The sequence below is a fragment of the Ceratotherium simum genome, chromosome 27, assembly GCF_057802395.1.
Source record: "Ceratotherium simum simum isolate JZ-2026a chromosome 27, ASM5780239v1, whole genome shotgun sequence".
Classification (NCBI taxonomy): domain Eukaryota; kingdom Metazoa; phylum Chordata; class Mammalia; order Perissodactyla; family Rhinocerotidae; genus Ceratotherium; species Ceratotherium simum.
Genome location: NC_141926.1, coordinates 9,923,729 through 9,941,684, shown reverse-complemented (window position 1 = coordinate 9,941,684; position 17,956 = coordinate 9,923,729). Strand labels below are relative to the sequence as shown.

General features: G+C 48.3%; 1 protein-coding gene across 5 annotated transcripts in view; it reads left to right on the top strand.

The window, feature by feature from the left end:
- Positions 1-1,447: 1,447 nt before the first annotated feature.
- The window catches only part of DOP1B (DOP1 leucine zipper like protein B), a 104,535-nt gene continuing 88,026 nt past the window's right edge, over positions 1,448-17,956 (top strand). The window contains exons 1-2 of one of the 5 annotated variants that reach the window (XM_087418112.1): positions 1,448-1,577; positions 7,688-7,852. In XM_087418112.1, coding sequence (XP_087274238.1) covers positions 7,715-7,852 — 138 coding nt within the window. In that variant the 5' untranslated portion in view covers positions 1,448-1,577; positions 7,688-7,714. Of the gene's footprint in view, positions 1,578-6,741; positions 7,134-7,687; positions 7,853-17,956 lie in introns of those variants that run through there. The other 4 variants (XR_015548711.1, XM_087418110.1, XM_087418111.1 and 1 more) reach the window with 4 other exon arrangements.

The following is a 17,956-nucleotide window of genomic DNA, read 5'->3' as shown; positions in this document are numbered from 1 at the left end:
CCAAACTCTTTCATGACTGCCTAGCCTTCAGGAGCTCCAGACTAGATCTAAAAATTCCTAAGGGACCGTCAGGAGTTAAATGGGTAGAAGCCTCGACAGAAATTACCACCTCAGTCAACAGGTGGCACTGCTTTGGTTGGCTAGGAGCCCCCGCTGGAGGTGCAATCAGGATGTTCAGGTGAACTTCGCCCGACTCCCATCCTTCAAGGTGCGTCTCGCTCTGCAGCTGTCAGGCCAGGGTGAGTGGGTCTGAGCTGTCCAGGTGAAGGCTCGTAAGGATGACACGCAATGGTTAGTTTATCTGGAAATATTAATGCTCTTTAGAGTTGACGTGAGGTCTCCTTTCTGAGCCAAGGCCCACATAACGAAGCTCATTGCAGGAATTAACTCCCTCACCTCGTCTGATGCCAAGCGACCGTCGGAAAGGTGCGGCCTGTGGCGAGGGCACCTTAACGAGGGTCCCCGAGCCTCCTGCGGCCCGAGCGTGTACGGAAGGGTTCATTCCCCCTCCTCCCCGAGGGTCTGGATGTGGCCCCGATGGAAAGGATGGGGTGAGCCAGGTGCCATGGGTCCCATGGTTCTCCATGTCTGTAACTCCAAGGCCCTTCCTTGGGCTGATTCACGGATTGATGCCCCCTTCCGTTTGGGCGAGTCGAGCGAGCCCCAGGTGACGGGCGGAGCCACCCCGCCCACCTGTGCGAGGCCTTCCCGGGAGCAGCCCCGCGGCGAGGGCGGGAGCTCGTTGTTGCTGCTGAGAGCGACGCCCACGGCGGGGAAGCTGTGGAAGACTTGGGGTGCGAGCCCCGTGCTCTGGAGTCGGAGCCCGGGACCCGCCTCCCGCCGCCGCCCGCCGAGGTACGGCCTCCTGGCCCTGCCCTGGTCAAGGGCCCGCCTCCCAGCCCGCCCCTCGCGTCGAGGATACGCCCTCGGCCCTGCCCCACGCACCGAGGGCTCTCTCTTGGGCCCGCCTCCCGGCCCCGCCCCGCCCACCAGGGACCCTCCCTCGGCCTCCCCACCCGCCGAGGGCCCGCCCTTGTCCCCGCCCCTCGCGCCGAGGGCCCGCCTCCCAGCCCCATTCTGCCCGCCCAGGACCGCTACCTTTGCTCCCGCCCTACGCGCTCAGGGCCCTCTTGCCGGCCCCTCCCGCCTGGGTCTCGCCCTCGGCTCCTCCCCACGCGCCGAGGGCCCGCCCTTGTCCCCGCCCCTCGCTCCGAGGGCCCGCCCCCCAGCCCGCCCCGCCCCCGAGGACTTCCTCGGCCCCGCCCCACGCACTGAGGCCTCTCTTCGGCCCCGCCCCTCGTGTCAAGGGCCCGCCTCCAGCCCCGCCCCCGCCGAGGACCCTCCCTCGCCCCGCCCCACACCAGGGCCCTCCATGGGCCCCGCCCCCGCGCGCCGAGGGCCCGTCTCGCGGCCCCGCCCTGCCCCCTGGAGCTGCGGCCGCTCGGGCTCGGGCGCGGCGCTTCCTCCGCGGTCCCCTCCCGGCCGCGCCGCGGCAGCCGCCCGCTCTACGTGCAGCCTGGCCGGCTTCTCCGCGCCTCACGTGGGCGCGCCCGCGAGAAGGGCCGCCGCCGCCGCCGGTAAGTCGGGCCGCACCCTCGGCCGCCAGGCGAAGCCGGGGCGTCTCCTCCCGCGGGCCCGCAGGCGGCGAGGGCGTTCTCCCGCGGGTGCCCGGGCTCGGGCGGCGCCGTGGGGGGGCCGGGGTGCAGGTGGCCCCCCGGGAGGCAGCCGGGCCCGCGGCGCGCAGTGCTGCAGTGCGGGGGCGGCCCCAGCGAGGCCGCGCGTGGGCGCGGGCTCCGGCCAGGGACCCCCGAGGGGCAGCCCGCGGGGCTGGCGGGGCACCCCCCCCCCAGCTCCGCCGGCGCGGGAGGAAGTGCGGCCACGCCCTCGCCGGTCCGGCGGGGCCTCTTGCCGGCAGGTGGAGGTCAGGTGGGTCACGGCCCGCCCGCCGCTCACGTTGGCCGGCAGACGGCGGACAAGCTGCGCCTTTGTTCGCTTCTGCGGTCCTGGTCGGGCGGGAGGGCTGGGGACCGAGACCTTTATAAAATGAGGGCTTTCCTGTTAAGGGAAGATCCCAGGTCCCGGGCTGTCCCCGGGAGAAGGGATCCGAGCCGCAGTGTGCGCGCTCTGCCCGCCGGGCCCCTGCGTCCTGCAGGATTGCCGGCTGCTGCCGGCGTGGATGGCCCTTTAGCAACTCATAGTGCGGCTGATTACAGAGACTGTCACCTGCAGGGGTTTCCCTAGCCTGAAGACAGCTGCCCTACGCTTGGGAAAACCTTGGTAGAATTTTTTTGGTAAGGCGATGGAGGCCCTCTCCCCTCGTCCCCCCAAAGCCTGCTCCCATTAGTGACTTAAATTTTTTCCACTACGATTTCATTATCACTCTGAAAGACCAAATTTAAAACAGTGTGCCCTAGAGTTGATTAAACCTAGTGCAGAAGAGTGTTACTGTGCTGTAGACCAAGGGTCATCATCTATTGATAAGTGTTCTTGTTCATGAAAGGGTGGCTGTTTGTCATTTTTCACTCCGTCTTCGTTTTCATCTAACCCAAAAATGTTCCTTCATCTAAACATCTTTACAATTAATTTCTTTTGGATCTGGCAGTTGATTTTTCGCTTAAACTTGTTTTCTAAGAAAATGAGAATGGAAAAGGTGAGAGACTTCCTGCTGACATTTTCGATTTTAAGGCGGATACATCTGGTGGGATACACTTGTTTATAAGACTACTCCTTTGTGTAGCTAATTGTTAGTAGGCGGTAGAACTCTGTGAGTTTTACCGAGCTATTGAGTCTCACAGAAAAGGTATTCCGGATAGATTGCAAGATCATTGTCAGAAAAGCTCTTTAAGGGCTGAACTATTCATTTTACCTGTAGCATAATGTAGCAAAGGCTTCGTGGCAGTGCACTGACCTGAGCTGGAATCCTAATTCTGCCAGTTGCTTGCTGTGTGACCCGGGCAGTTTTCTGCAGGGTCTGATTCCAGTATCCTCATCTTGAGGCTAATACCCTTACCATGAGACCTTTGTGTGTCGCATGAGATAAATGCATGCATAAATGATGGGTTGACCAAGCCCATCCAGAAGACTTGCTTAGGTGACATAGTATCGAATGCCCCATATTTTGAAATGAAGGACTTTGCTTGGATGACTATTTCCAAACTCCTCACCTGTGCTAAAAACTACGCGAAGAGTACTTTCTTCATGAAGCCAACCATAACATTGAACTCCTTTAGTTACCTGCTCTGACCTGGCCGACACCCTTCTTGCCATGAGCGGTGGTGCCTCTTTGCCACCCCGCCTCCTGAACACACATGTTATTGCTGACGAAGCTCTCTTCCTGCTATCTAGCCACGCACACCTGTGGACTTCAAGGACTCCACTGCTGATAGGTGGGCTTCCTCTGCCCTTTGCTCTTGCTGGTGTCACTCTGTTACTTCAGCCCACCTTCTGTCACTGTGTATGCCACAATAAATTGAAATTATGTACTTAGGTATTTCCTCTTTCATTAGGCAATGAACTATGAGAGTGGAACCCTGTCTTTTTCATGTTTCTTCCCCAGTGCTTAGACGCTTAATATAGTGAACAGACAGTGCATGGAGTATTGCAATGGTTCAGAGATGCCTGATTTCAGACCTGTAAATTTCCTGGAAAAAAAAAAATTACAGATTATTTGGATGTACTAACTTCTTGGCAAAATAAACTATCACCTCTCATTGCCATCCTTAATATTTTCAAAAAATGTGAATGCTATTATTTCAGAAAAAAAGGACAGGCCTTCCTGAAAATGAATAGGAACTCTTATTTGGTGGGTGTGTATGCATAGTACAGTATAATTTTGAAGAGAGATCCAGCATGTGCAAAGGCTCTGTGGTAAGATGAGTCAGTCTTAGGACAAGGAGAGTGCCTTGAAGAGAAAGGTAGGGGGAGCGTTGTAGGCCACGGGGTGAGGGGGGAAGTTTGGATTTATTATAAGCTTAATGGGAAGAGTTTAAACCTGGTGGGTGTGCTTTAATTCATGTTGTAAGAGGATTCTTGGAGCACTGTGTGAAAAACACATTGGAGAGGGGCAGGAGTGAAGGAGGACTGTTTGGAAGCCTCTGCAAGCTTTCAGGAAAGGCAGCTTGCACAGTGTTGCAGTGGAGATGGAGAGCAGTTGAGTACACAGGTGTTTTGGAAGAAGAGCCAGCAGGGCTTGGGTTGCTTGTGGCAAGTGAAGAGAAGGAAGAGTCCAGGAGGATGTCAGAGATCCTGTGGATGGTGGGGCCACTTTCTGAAGAAAAGAAGACTGGATGAGGAGCATGCTGAGCAGATGGAATTGAGAGATTAGGGTTTTTTTTATTTTTATTTATTTTTTTATTTTTTTGGTGAGGAAGATCAGCCCTGAGCTAACATCCATGCCAATCCTCCTCTTTTTGCTGAGGAAGACAGGCTCTGAGCTAACATCTATCGCCAATCCTCCTCCTTTTTTTTTTTCTCCCCAAAGCCCCAGTAGATAGCTGCATGTCATAGTTGCACATCCTTCTAGTTGCTGTATGTGGGACGCGGCCTCAGTGTGGCTGGAGAAGTGGTGCATCAGTGCACGCCTGGCATCTGAACCCAGGCCGCCAGTAGCGGAATGTGCGCACTTAACTGCTAAGCCACGGGGCCAGCCCCCTTTATTATTTATTTATTTATTTTTTTGCTGAGGAAGATTTGCCCTTAGCTAACATTTATTGCCAGCGTCCTCTTTTTGTATGTGAGCCGCTGCCACAGCATGGCCACTGACAGACAAGTGGTGTAGGTCTGCACCCAGGAACCAAACCTGGGCTGCCAAAGTGGAGCACAGCGAACCTAACCACAAGGCCACCAGGACTGGCCCTAGGTGTTTTTTTTCAAACAGCTGTATCGAGGTATAGTTTACAGATCATAACATTCATTCACCTAAGTGTCTGATTCATTGATTTTTAGTAAATTTACCGAGTTGTGCAACCATTGTCACAGTCCCATTTTAACACATTTCCATTACCCTAAAAAGATCCCTTGTGCCCATTTTCAGTTACTCCCTATTCCTCCTCCCCACCCTAGGCAACCACTAATCTACTTGCCATCTCTAAGGGTTCGCCTCTTCTGGGCATTTAATATAAATGGAGTCATACAATATGTGGCCGTTTGTGACTGGCTTCTACCAAGCATATATTTTCCTGGTTCATCTGTGCTGTAGCACGTATCTGTACTATGTTCCTTCATGTTGCTGAATAGTGTTCCATTGTATGGCTAGACCACATTTTGTTGATGGACACTCGGGGGTCTAGTGTGGGATGCACTAAGTCTGAGACATTTGTGCCACATCCACGTGGAGGAGTGGAGTAGACATTTGCATGAATCTGGGCCTCAGAGGGGGAGGTTTGGGTGGGCATTATAAATCCATGGGTCCTTAGCATGAAGATGGTATTTGTAAGTTAGAGGAATGGGGAGATCACTGAGGATAAAGAGAAAGAGGGCCCGAGCTTGGTGCCGGGGAATGCCAACATCTGGCAGTCGGGTAGAGGAGGATGAGCCTGCAAAGGAGAAGGAACAGCAGAGAGGTAGGTGGAAACCAGCACAGGGCCGGTGGGCCAGAGGAATGTGTGGGCTGGGAGAAGGCTGTTGTGAGAAGAGGGGAGGGGTCTGCTGCACAGGCCTGCTGAGAGGTGATGTGAGGAAACAAGAGTCCACTGATTGGCAACGTGACAGTTGTGGCCTTGAAGAGACTGGAGCAGACCCAGAGTGATCAGAAAGTGAAGTAGAAGGTATCACGGGATTCTTAGAACTTCACCATGGCTGATGAATGAGAGATTCAACCTTAAAGAACATATCGTACCTGCAGTTCAGTTTCTTTCATCTACCATATTTGCCTTTTTATGTGATTGACTACATGCAACTTGGTTAGCAAACCACAGCCTGCTCAATGTATTTAATCATATCACTTTTCTTCGTATTTCTCCTTTCAGACTGTGCACTAGTGAAATTTTACTTAGCCTTGTATATCAGTCTGGCTTGTGTTTGGCTGTAACAGAAAACTTGATTGAATGATGGCGTAAACAATTGAGCTGTTATGTGCAGAACGCATTAAGTCCAGAGGCAGTGTGTGCGGGGTTGGTATGGTGCCTTCTGAAAGCCATCCAGGGCCTCAACTTCTCTGTCTTTCCACTTATGCACAAAAGTCACACGCTAAGGATAGTGACATCCTCTTGGTTGCAGGATGTGGCTTCACTTCTGCCATCAAACCTTTGTTCCAGGCAAAAAGAAGGGGAGGAGTGAAGGACAAAAGGCCCATGCCAGAGGAGTCTGCCTCCTTTCAGACAGCTTTCCTGGAGTCCCCACCACCCGCCTCTACTGAAGTCTCATTGTGCAGAGCTGTCACATGACCACCTAGCTGCAAGGGAGGCTGGGAACTGTAGCACTGCCCTGAGCAAAATTAGGGTCCTCTTAGTATGGATAAAGGGGTACAAGGGATTTTGGGGTAGGTGCCTGCCACACTCTAAATATATCTTTATTAGATAAAGACTAAAGAAGGGAAGCAAATGAGAACCCTTTGGCATTACTTCTGAGAAAGTGCCAAAGCATGGAACTAGGTGACAGATAAGGGAACGATTCAACATTTCCTTATCTTGTGGAGTATTTTTCAGAGTTCTAATTTGTTTGAATAGACTGATGAGTTGACCTTCAGATTTTTTTTTAATGAAGGAATAAAAACAAAATTTGACATAAGCATGCATTTGTATTGTATACGTGGTAATGTATAAATGATGGATGTTTTCACAAGGTCAAATCAGTGCAGTATTCCATGTCGTTCTTTGTTTCCTTTTGTCACATTGCGGATAAAAATAAAAGAAAAGGAGATGGTTGCTGTTGGAGTTGGCATTAGACTGTCTACGTCTCAGGCTTTTTTGCAACAGCTGCAGTGGTTCATATATAATGAATGCATCTAGCCACAGGAAAAATAAAAGAATCCGTCAGAGAATATACAAGGGCAAGAAGAATAAAGTGGTGATTGCTTGGGCCCCGGTGTAACCAGCTTACGTGCAGACTCTACAATCTGGGGCACAAAGCCGTCAGGGCAGCACGTGGTCGGGGCCTGGTGGATAATTGGAGCTTAGTAACTGAACAGGCACATGGTGGGTTCCTGACAACGCTGCTGTCAGATACTGCACTCTTACATCCTGATGTTTTTTACCTTTTTTCCCCCACCAGATTTTCTTGTAGAATATTTCCAATCCTCTATCCTAGTCTAGTTGTAATGGATTAGATTGCTAAATAACAGGTTGTTCTGGTTAAGAGCATTGACCTGCTTTTCCTTAGATTTTATGAATGTCCTACAGTGGGAGGGGCCATCTGCATTCAGAATGACCAATTGACAACAATATATAGTTAGCTGCTCTGCGAGTTTCTCTCCTAGAATTAATTTTGTCAATTAAGTGGAACCCTAGCCTTTTTGCTTCTTTCTTCTCTGTCCGTTTGTCTCTCTTAGAATCCAGGAGGGCCGGAACTGTTTATCTTTGATCTACCGTAGTGCCTGGCCCAGAAGCCTTGCCAAATATTTGAACTGGATTGCCAAGTGCGTTTGTGCACAGTAGTGTTTGTGGACACGTTTCCTCCATATCTCTGGGCTGGGGACAATGTGCGTCCTTGAATAGCTGCCTCATTTGTTTATTTTTTGATTCATTTTTAGATACTTTCTCTGCTGCAAGAATGTAAGATGGATCCAGAAGAGCAGAAACTATTAAATGATTACCGATACAGAAGTTACTCTTCAGTGATTGAAAAGGCTTTAAGAAATTTTGAGTCCTCGAGTGAATGGGCGGATCTCATATCTTCACTGGGCAAGCTCAACAAGGTATGTGGGGCATAGAGTATTTGGATTGCTCAGAGGCGGGGATGCAGGTGTCTTTTTATTATTTCAAGGAATTATCTTTTTACTATTACGCTACATGCTGATTATAACAATTAGAAAATGCAGATAAGAAAAACCGCCCGTAATTCTGTCACCCAGAGTTACCCATTGTTAACCTCTCACTGTCCATACGTCCTTCCAGCTTTTTTTTTCCTGACCATAGAATTATAGTGTGGATATAGTCGATGGAATGGCTGAACAGTCTTTTTCTCAGCAATATTTAGGTCTAAACAAGATAAACTTTAGGGCCGGCCCGGTGGCGTAGCAGTTAAGTTCACGCGCTCTGCGTCGGCGGTCCGGGGTTCGCCGGTTCGGATCGTGCGTGTGGAGCTGTGCGCTGCTCATCAAGCCATGCTGCTGAGGCCGCGTCCCACATAGAGCAACTAGAAGGATGTACAACTATGACATACAACTTTCTTTTTTGTTGTTGTTTTGTGAGGAAGATCAGCCCTGAGCTAACATCCATGCCAATCCTCCTCTTTTTGCTGAGGAAGACCGGCCCTGAGCTAACATCTATTGCCAATCCTCCTCTTTTTGCTGAGGAAGACCGGCCCTGAGCTAACATCTATTGCCAATCCTCCTCCTTTTTTTTTTTTTTTCCCTTTTTCTCCACAAAGCCCCAGTAGATAGCTGTATGTCATAGTTGCACATCCTTCTAGTTGCTGTATGTGGGACGCCACCTCAGCATGGCCGGACAAGTGGTGGGTCGGTATGCACCCGGGATCCAAACCTGGGCCACCAGTAACGGAGCGAGAGCATTTAACCGCCAAGCCACGGGGCCAGCCCCCAGACATACAACTTTCTACTGGGGCTTTGGGGAGAAAAAAGGAAAAAAGGAGGAAGATTGGCGACAGATGTTAGCTCAGGGCCAATCTTCCTCAAAAAAAAAAAAATTAAACAAGATAAACTTTAAAATTGTCCAATCAGTTATTCAAAGATGAATTTTTCTTCATGTGCTGCTTAGGATTTTTATGGCTTTTTTTTTGGTCTACTTTTTTTTTACCATTTTATTGCTGATGGGTAACTCCTGGAAGAATAAAGGACGAAATAAGTATTGAAATCTGCCCAGAAATTGTATGTTTGAATGAGGAGAAAGGGGTCAGGTCTAGGAAGACCAAGACTGGTCACATGCAGGCTTGGCCTTGTATTTTCTCATCCTGCCCAGAAGGAGGATGACACAGTAATGCCCACGTACTCAGATGACCACTATGACCCGTAGGTAGAAGATATCTGGGCTCAAAGAGGCAGTGCCCAGCTCTGCACCCAGAGCTCCTGCCTGTGATACCTGACCCTGGAGCCCGAGTGCCATGTGGGAGTTGGGAGATGCCCAGCCCTACTCTGCAGATCTCCACTCCTGAGGTCACGCACACTGGGGGACTCTGACAGACCTCACTAAAGAGAAAGAATTTCTCCATTTAGCTCTTCAAGGGACGGGGGAGGGTGAAGAGTGATAGCCTCCTGACCTCGGGTGCAATGCCTGGGCAGCAGTCCAGCACCAACCGCCAGAAAGCAGCCATCAGCACTCACAGATGGCTGTCAGGCAGTGGAGGGAGGCCGTTATTACAGGTAGTGGCCAGGAAACTGCGTGGTCTCTTGCAAGGTATATTTACAACATGGGAACGTCGTGGCTGCGTGCTGGCTGGGATGGACCAACGTACTAAAGCAGCAAGTAAGAGCTTGAGAATTCTTTGGTTGTAGAGCCCTAACTCAGAAATTCTCAAGCTGAAGATTAGGGGGAAAGGAGAAGCACTGAAGGGGGATTTAGGCAGATTCAGCTTCTTCTAAATGTTTCACTGTTTTAGTACTTGACTCTCCTGGAATCTAAAAATAGCATACTTATTTTGGGAGGGGGTGTATTCGTTATTTTTTTGTTGAGGTAAAATTCACGTAACGTAAAATTTACCATTTAACCATTTTAGTGTGTGCAGTTAAGTGGCTTTTAGTACATTCACAGTGTTGTGCAACCATCACCACTATCTAATTCCAGAACATTGTCACCACCCCAAAAGGAAACCCTCCTCATCCCTCCCCCTCCCCAGCCTCTGGCAACCACTAATCTACTTTCTCTGTCTATGCTCATTTCATGTAAATGGAATCATGCAATCTATGGCCTGTTGTGTGTGTGGCGTCTTTCACTTAGCATGTTTTCAAGGTTCATCCATGTTGTAGCATGGATCAGTACTTCATTGCTTTTTATGGCTGAATAATATCCCATTGTATGGATACACCACATTTTGTTTATCCATTCATCAGTTGATCGGTATTTGAGTTTCTCCCTTTTGGCTATTGTGAATGGTACTGCTATGAACATTTCTGTGCAATTTTTTTTTGAACATCTATCTTCACTTCTTTTAGGTATATACCTAGGAGTGGAATTACTGAATCGTGGTAATTGTATGTTTAACTTATTGAGGAACCACCAAACTGTTTTCTCAGCGGCTACACCGTTTTCATTGTACGTGCCCACCAGCAACGTATGAGGGTTCCAATTTTTTCACATCCTTGTAGCTTAATTTTAGTCTTTTTTGATAATAGCCATCCTACTGGGTGTGAAGTGTTACCTCATTGTGGTTCTGATTTGCATTTCCCAAATGACTAATAATTTTAAGTATCTTTTTATATGCTTATTGGCCATTTGGATGTCTTCTTTGCAGAAATTTCTATTCAGATGCTTTGCCTATTTTTTAACTGAGTTGTTTGTCTTTTTATTGTTGATTTGTAAACATTCTTTATATATTCTGGGTATGAAGGCCTTTATTCAATATATGATTTACAAATTTTTTTCCCATTCTTTGGGTTGTCTTCTCACTTGTTTGATAATGCCCTTTGATGTGGAAGAGTTTTTAATTTTGATAAAGTCTAATTCACCTGTTTTTTCTTTTGTTGCTTGTGCTTTTGTTTTTGTTTTTTTTTTTTCTGTGAGGAAGATCAGCCCTGAGCTAACATCCATGCTAATCCTCCTCTTTTTGCTGAGGAAGACCGGCTCTGAGCTAACATCTATTGCCAATCCGCCTCCCGTTGCTTGTGCTTTTAATGTCATATCTAAGAAACCATTGCCAAATCCAAGATCATGAAGATTTGCCCCTGTGTTTTTTCCCTAAGAGTTTAATAGATTTAGCTTTTAGTTTTAGGTCTTTGATCCATTTTGAGTTAATTTTTGTACATGGTGTGAAGTAGGGCTCCAACTTCATTCTTTTGCATGTGGAAATCCACTTGTCTCAGCACCATCTGTTGAAGAGACTATTCTTGTCAAAGGTTTTGGAACCCTGTTGAAAATCAATTGACCGGAGATAGATGGGTTTATTTCTGAACTTTCATTTCTTTTCCGTTGATCTATATGTGTATCCTTATGTCAATATGATATATGTTTTGATTATTGTAGCTTTGTACTTAAGTGAGAGTCTTCCAACTTTGTTGTTGTTTTCAGAATTGTTCTGGCTGTTCTGGATCCCTTGAAATTTCCTATGAATTTTAGGATCAACTGGTCAATTTCTGCAAAAAAACCAAGTGGGACCTTGATAGGGATTGCGTTGAATCTGTAGGGGAGTATTGCCATGTTAACAATATTAAGTCTTACAATCCATGAACACAAGATATCTTTTCATTTATTTAGGAACACATACATTTTGAGCTAGGTAAGATAATAAACTTGGTAACTGCAATTCTCAAGCAACAAGATATTTATTAAACAGGCTTTGTTTCATTATATCTGAAAAACTTCCTAAAACATTTAATCTTTTTAACCCACCCTTTGAAAGACAGATTATCAAGTACAGTTGAACTCTTCTTTAAGAAGTTTTTGAAGCACTGGCCATTATTCATTCTGTAGCGATTTGAGCATCTGCAACATGCCAGTAGTTTTCTAGGTATCAGGGTACAGCAGAGAACAAAACCGACAAGGTGCTGCCCACATTCTGGTGGGGATCAGGGGGAGCCCGAGGATAAACAAAATACAGAGGATGTTAGATAGTGATGAGTGTTGTGGGAACAGTAAAGAAGGGAGGGGAGGGCCAGCCCTGGTGGCATAGTGGTTAAGTTCAGCGCACTCCATTTTGGTGGCCTGGGTTCAGTTCCCAGGTGTGGACCTACATCACTCGTGGCCATGCTGAGGCAGCGACCCACATACAAAATAGAGGAAGATTGGCAACAGATATTAACTCAGGGCGAATCTTCCTCAGCAAAAAAAAAAAAAAAAATGGGAGGGGACAGTGAGTGCTGGGGGGAGGACATTGCAAATTAAATGGGGTTGTCAAGGAAGGCCTCTCTGAGAAGGTGCCTTTGACCAATTGCAGAGGTTCTGGTGTGTCTGAGGCCAGTGAGGTTGTCACGACGCAAGTGAGAGAGGGAGAGAGTGTAGGAGACGAGGCCACAGAGGCAAGGGATGGGGAGGGCATCCGATCTTGTAGGTCCTTTAAAACTGGAGTCTGACAGTGACCACTCAGTTGGGAGTGAGCAGAGGGAGCTGAGCAGAGGGGCATGACCTGGCTTCCCTTTTAATATGCTAGAACTATTTCCAGCTGCTCTACTGGGGGTAGGAAACAGAGGTGGGGGTCAGGCAAGGCAGAAACAGGGAGACCATTTAGGAGTTGTTGCTGTAACATAGGTGGGACAGTGGGGAAGGGTTTGGATTCTGAACATACTTCGAAGGTATAGCTGACCGGATTTGCTCGTGGATTGGAGGTGGGATATAAGAGAAAAAGAGGAATCAAGTACGACTCGCAGGTTTTCTCCAACGTTTTCGGCTTGAGAAGCCTCAAGGATGTGATGGGGAGACTGGGGTGGGTAGGGGAGCCAACTCCGTTTGTGGGCAGGGAGACCAGGGGTTCACTTTAGGATGGCGTCTGGTAGGTGTCCCAGTGTGATGTCTGTAGGCACTCAGATATGAGTTATATTGGATAAAAGTTTAAAAAGACAATTTTTCGTTACAGTTGGTACCCAAAACCACATGATCCCACTGTGTCCTCTTTGCTCGAGTTTTCTATTCTCTGTTGCTATGATTAGGCAATGAGTGAGAGCAGCCCTCTTGAAAAATTTGTGAGATGGGTGGGATGAGGGTGACATCGTCCACCCCTACCTCAGCCCTGCCAGTGACAGCTGACGTTCATAGAGAGTGTACTGTGTGCTAAGGACTTGACGTGCTTTCTTGTGTAACATGTACAGCATATCTTGAGATTGGTCTCAGACTAAACAACTTGTGCAAGGTCAGAGCCAGCAGGTAGCAAAGGGAAGGCTCAGACCCCGGCTGCGTGGCTCCAGAGCCCCTGCTCTTGAGCTTTTCTCACGTCAGTGCCTGTCTGGCTCACACAAGGGGACAGGGATATACCTGTTTGCCATCAGGATCACTGTCTTCATTATCCAGGTGAGGTAGGTGCGGTGCAATTATTAGCCCCCTTTGGCTGATGAAGGTCCACTGACTTGCCCGATGTCGTATGGCTGCTAAGTGGTTGTTACAGGTTGAATTTTGTCCTCTGAAAAAGATATGTGGGTGTCCTAACCCCAAGCACCTCAGAATGTGGGAGATTGGGTCTCATTTGGAGATTGGTTCTTTACAGAGCTAATCAGGTTAAAATGTTATTAGCGTGAGCCCTGATCCACTGTGGCTGGTGTCCTTATAAGAAAGGGAAATTGGGACGCAGAGACAGACATGCGTAGAGGGAAGAACCACGTGAAGATGAAGGCAGAAATCGGGGTGATGCAGTTATAAGCCAAGGAATGCCCAAGATTGCCAGCAAACGGCCAGGAGCAAGACAAGCAGCCCGGAGCAGATTCTCCCTCACGGCCGCAGAGGGAACCAACCCTGTTGACACTTCGATCTCAGACTTCTGGCCTCCAGAACTGTGAGACAATCCATTTCTGTTGTTTAAGCCACCTGATGTTTGGTGCTTTGTTACGGCAGCCCTAGCACACTGATTCAGGGTAGAACCAAGATGTATCGAACACCAAGGTGCTGGGGACACGGCATTGAATGCCAAGTTCCTCCCCTCTTAGAATGTAAGGCTTTGTTGGTGGAAGACAGACAATGAATAAATATGTGATGTCGGGTGCTGAATGACAAGATGGAAAATAAACCGGGGAAGTGGGGTAGTGAGGAAGGAGGATGGGGTGCTGGTTCAGACAGAGATGGCTCGCTGATAACGTGACATTTGAGATTTGAGCAGAGGCCTGGATGCAGCGAGCGAGCTGGCAGGGAGGCCATCTGGGGCGTGGGCCTGTGTCCAAGGTACGGTAGGGGTGGGTGTGGCTGGGGTGGAGAGGTGATAGAGATGAGGGAGGAGAGGTAGCCAGGGCAGATCACCGGTTTTGTTCGGCGAGGTGGGGTGAGCCATTGAGCTTCCAGCAAGGTGACTGCTGCCTTCCACATTAGGAGAATCCCTCTGGCTGCCTCGCGGGGAGTGAGCCTGAGTTGGGTGTGTCCAGGGTGGCAGTGGGCAGCTTTAGCACCAAATCAGAGTTCCTGCACGTGGAGGGTTTGGGAACGCACTGGAGGGAGCAAACCTTGCTCAGCTTAGTGATTACTTACTTCTGGGAGACACAACTTCTGCATCCAGGGATGTCTGATAGGAGCTGATATGAATAAAGAATTTTTCTTATGGCTTTAGTGATGGTCAGATTTCTTGGACTCATGCATGTATGCAGAAATTCAGTAAGAAAAAAAGTGATGAATTAGTAAAAGCTCTTTATAATGCAAATAGAAACAATGTTGTAGTATACAAAGGTTAGGTTAAGATGCTTTCTAATTAAGATAGATGACTGCGGGTTATAAAACGTGAACCATAGATTCAGAATGGGCTCATGGAGCTCAACTCTTGACAAATGAGAAATCTGAGCCTTGAGAGATCTTGGTTTGTCCAACTACAGACAAGTTCTAACTATCATTTTTTAAACTTGCTAAACTTTCAGTGTCATTTTTGGAATTTTTCTGTATTAGAGAAAAGTTTATCCTTTATAGTTTTTAGGTATATCAACATGAATAGGGTAATTTTTGCTTAATTGTTTATCTGAGACTTCAAGCCATCATCTGACACTAACTATTTTTAGATAACTTTTTTGTGTGTGTGAGGAAGATCAGCCCTGAGCTAACATCCATGCTAATCCTCCTCTTTTTGCTGAGGAAGACCGGCTCTGAGCTAACATCTATTGCCAATCCTCCTCCTTTTTTTCCCCACAGACCCAGTAGATAGTTGTATGTCATAGTTGCACATCCTTCTAGTTGCTGTATGTGGGACGTGGCCTCAGCATGGCCGGAGAAGTGGTGCGTGGGTGCGCCCCCGGGATCCGAACCCGGGCCGCCGCCAGTAACGGAGCACGCGCACTTAACCGCTAAACTACGGGGCTGGCCCGTTTTTGTGTGTGTGAGGAGATCAGCCCTGTGCTAACATCTGCCAGTCCTCCTCCTTTTTTTTTTTTTTTTTTTTTGCTGAGGAATACTGGCCCTGGGCTAACATCTGTGCCCATCTTCCTCCACTTTATATGGGACACCGCCACAGCATGGCTTGCCAAGCAGTGCGTCGGTGTGCGCCCGGGATACAAACCGGCGCACCCCAGGCCGCCACAACGGAGCGCGTGCACTTAACCACTTGCGCCACCAGGCCGGCCCCATAGATAACTTTTAATCAACAAGTGTATTTTGAGCCCTTATGAACCCGACCACTGTACCAAGCCTGGATTACAACTTTGATTATGGAAATGAAGGATAGTAGAAATGACTAAACTCTGTACATTTAAAAACTTTATCACTATTGTTTCACAAAATGACCAGAAATAGCAAGGGAAGTAGGAGGTCTTGGGTGTTGTTACATGTTTCACCTTCGAAAGTCTTACCACTTAATTACAAACACCTCCTTTTTAAAGCAGAGACTCCTTATTGTGGCATTTCGGGCTTAGTGCTGTGGTATTGTGGGGAGAATGTGGGCTAGAGCTTGGAGACCAGGTGAACTGTTCTGGCCCTTTACAGATCAGCTCTAAGATTCCTGCTGCCTGAAAACTCGATGTGTCTGAACTGGATCCTGATTTTCACCCTAGTCCTAATCAACTGCTTTTCTCTATTAAACAGTGTTAGTTCAGATAAAGCCTCTTTGGTTTGAGGTCTGTACTAGTTTGCTGGGGCTGCCTTAACAGACTGGGCGGCTTAAACACGGAAGTTAATTTTCTCATAGTTTTGAAGACTAGAAGTCCAAGATCAAGGTGCGGGCAGGTTTGGTTTCTTCTGAGGCCTCTCTCCTTTGGCTTGTGGATGGCCGCCTTCTCGCTGTGTCCTTACCTGGTCTTCCCTCTGTGCGTGTCTGTGTCCTAATCTCCTCTTCTTCTAGGGACACCAGTCATATTGGACACCACCTATATGACCTCATTTTATCTTAGTTACCTCTTCAAGGGCCATATCTCCAAATACAGTCATATTATGAGCTTCTGGGGGTTAGGGCTTCAACATACGAAAGGGGGGGGCGGTGGACACAGTTTAGCCCATAACAGGATCTGATAGTGAAGTACAGATTGTCTCTCTGCGTATCTCTCCGCAAATTTTTTTTAAAAAGCTCATTTCTGATGGAAGCCCAGATGGTTTTCCATCACGTGCCTTATGGAACAATAGAGTATTATTTTTTTTAATCGTTTTTTACTGCCCAGGAGCATCATGAAGAACTTCCCTTCTCATGTGTGTCATGATACCTTATGTGCCTGGAACTTCCAAGTCACTTAGGGCAGCCTTCCAAATTGCCTTAATCTGTTCAAGCTGCTATAACAAAATACCACAGACTGGGATGGCTTATACACAACAGAAATTTATTTCTCGCAGTTCTGGAGGCTGGGAAGTCAAGATCAAGGTGCCAGCAGATTCCCTGTCTGGCGAGAGCCCTCTTCCTGGTCCACAGATGGCGGTCTTCCATTATGTCCTCACACGGCAGAAGGAGTGAGGGAGCTCTGTGGGGTCTCTTTCAGAAGGGCACGAGTCTTGTGGCGGAGCCCTCATGACCTAATCACCTTCCAAAGGCCCCACGTCTGAGTGCCATCACATCACAGGGGGACAAACCTTCAGACCATAGCGCCGTGATTCGTGGCCCCATCTGGCCCACCTCACATGCCCTGCAGCAGCTTCTTTCTGGGGGCTGTTGTGGGGTGTCTTTTAGGGGGCTAAAAGGGTCCTTCCAGGTTGGGCTTCCCCTGGGTCTCCTTGTGAGGGCCCTTTCAGCCCTCCTTCCCAACCTCTTCCCCCTTGACTGAGACACAGTTTAAATCACTGCTCCTGATCCCCTTTGGACCAGCTGACAAGCGAGTGACCTGGATGGAGCGGCGCTGTGATCCCCTCTCAGCCTCCTTGTTGATGAATTGCAGCTCTCAGCCTCCGTGATGCCTGGGTCCATCTTGTCACCTCACTTTTAGGACACCATCTGTTAAAGTATGGTACCTCGGTTTGGGGCAATTATTTTAGTCATTTCCCAGCAACCTTTCGCTGCCATCCGGGGCGGTGACCTTAAAGGTAGAAGTTGTAGAGTGTAGACAAGGAGAGTGTTAAGGTTATATTGGAAAGATGTGGGCCTTAATGCCTTCTGAGAAGAGACCAAATTGAAAGGATGTTGTTGACGATTATTGACTCTCTTCATTTTTAAATAAAGTAGATCCCGTTGCTTTGCAGGAGAGAGTGGTGGGCACAAGGTCCACTTGTCTCTGGCACTGTTCTGATTTTCTTGGCCCCAGAACTTAGATGATACAGCGAACGGAACGTCAGGTAGAACTCCCGTTCCTAACGTGTGGCAAAGGCTGCCAGATCCTTCGCTACTATTCTGTCATCCTTCTTTTGGTAGGTGACATATTGGGCCTCAGATGGCATTATTGCCTCATATCCTACCCCAGGTTACCCAGAAGGAGCTGAGAATTGGCAAGGGCCTTGCTGATTCAGGGTTCTTAGAGCTACCTCACTATGAGCCGCTCAAACACCATAGGCCGACATGGTCCTTTTGGAAAGAGCATTTCTCTTTGCTGCAAGGAGTCTGGTATACTTAAAATAATTGATAGCTAGGATAGTCTACTTATTTTGTGTGTAAGCAAAAGATA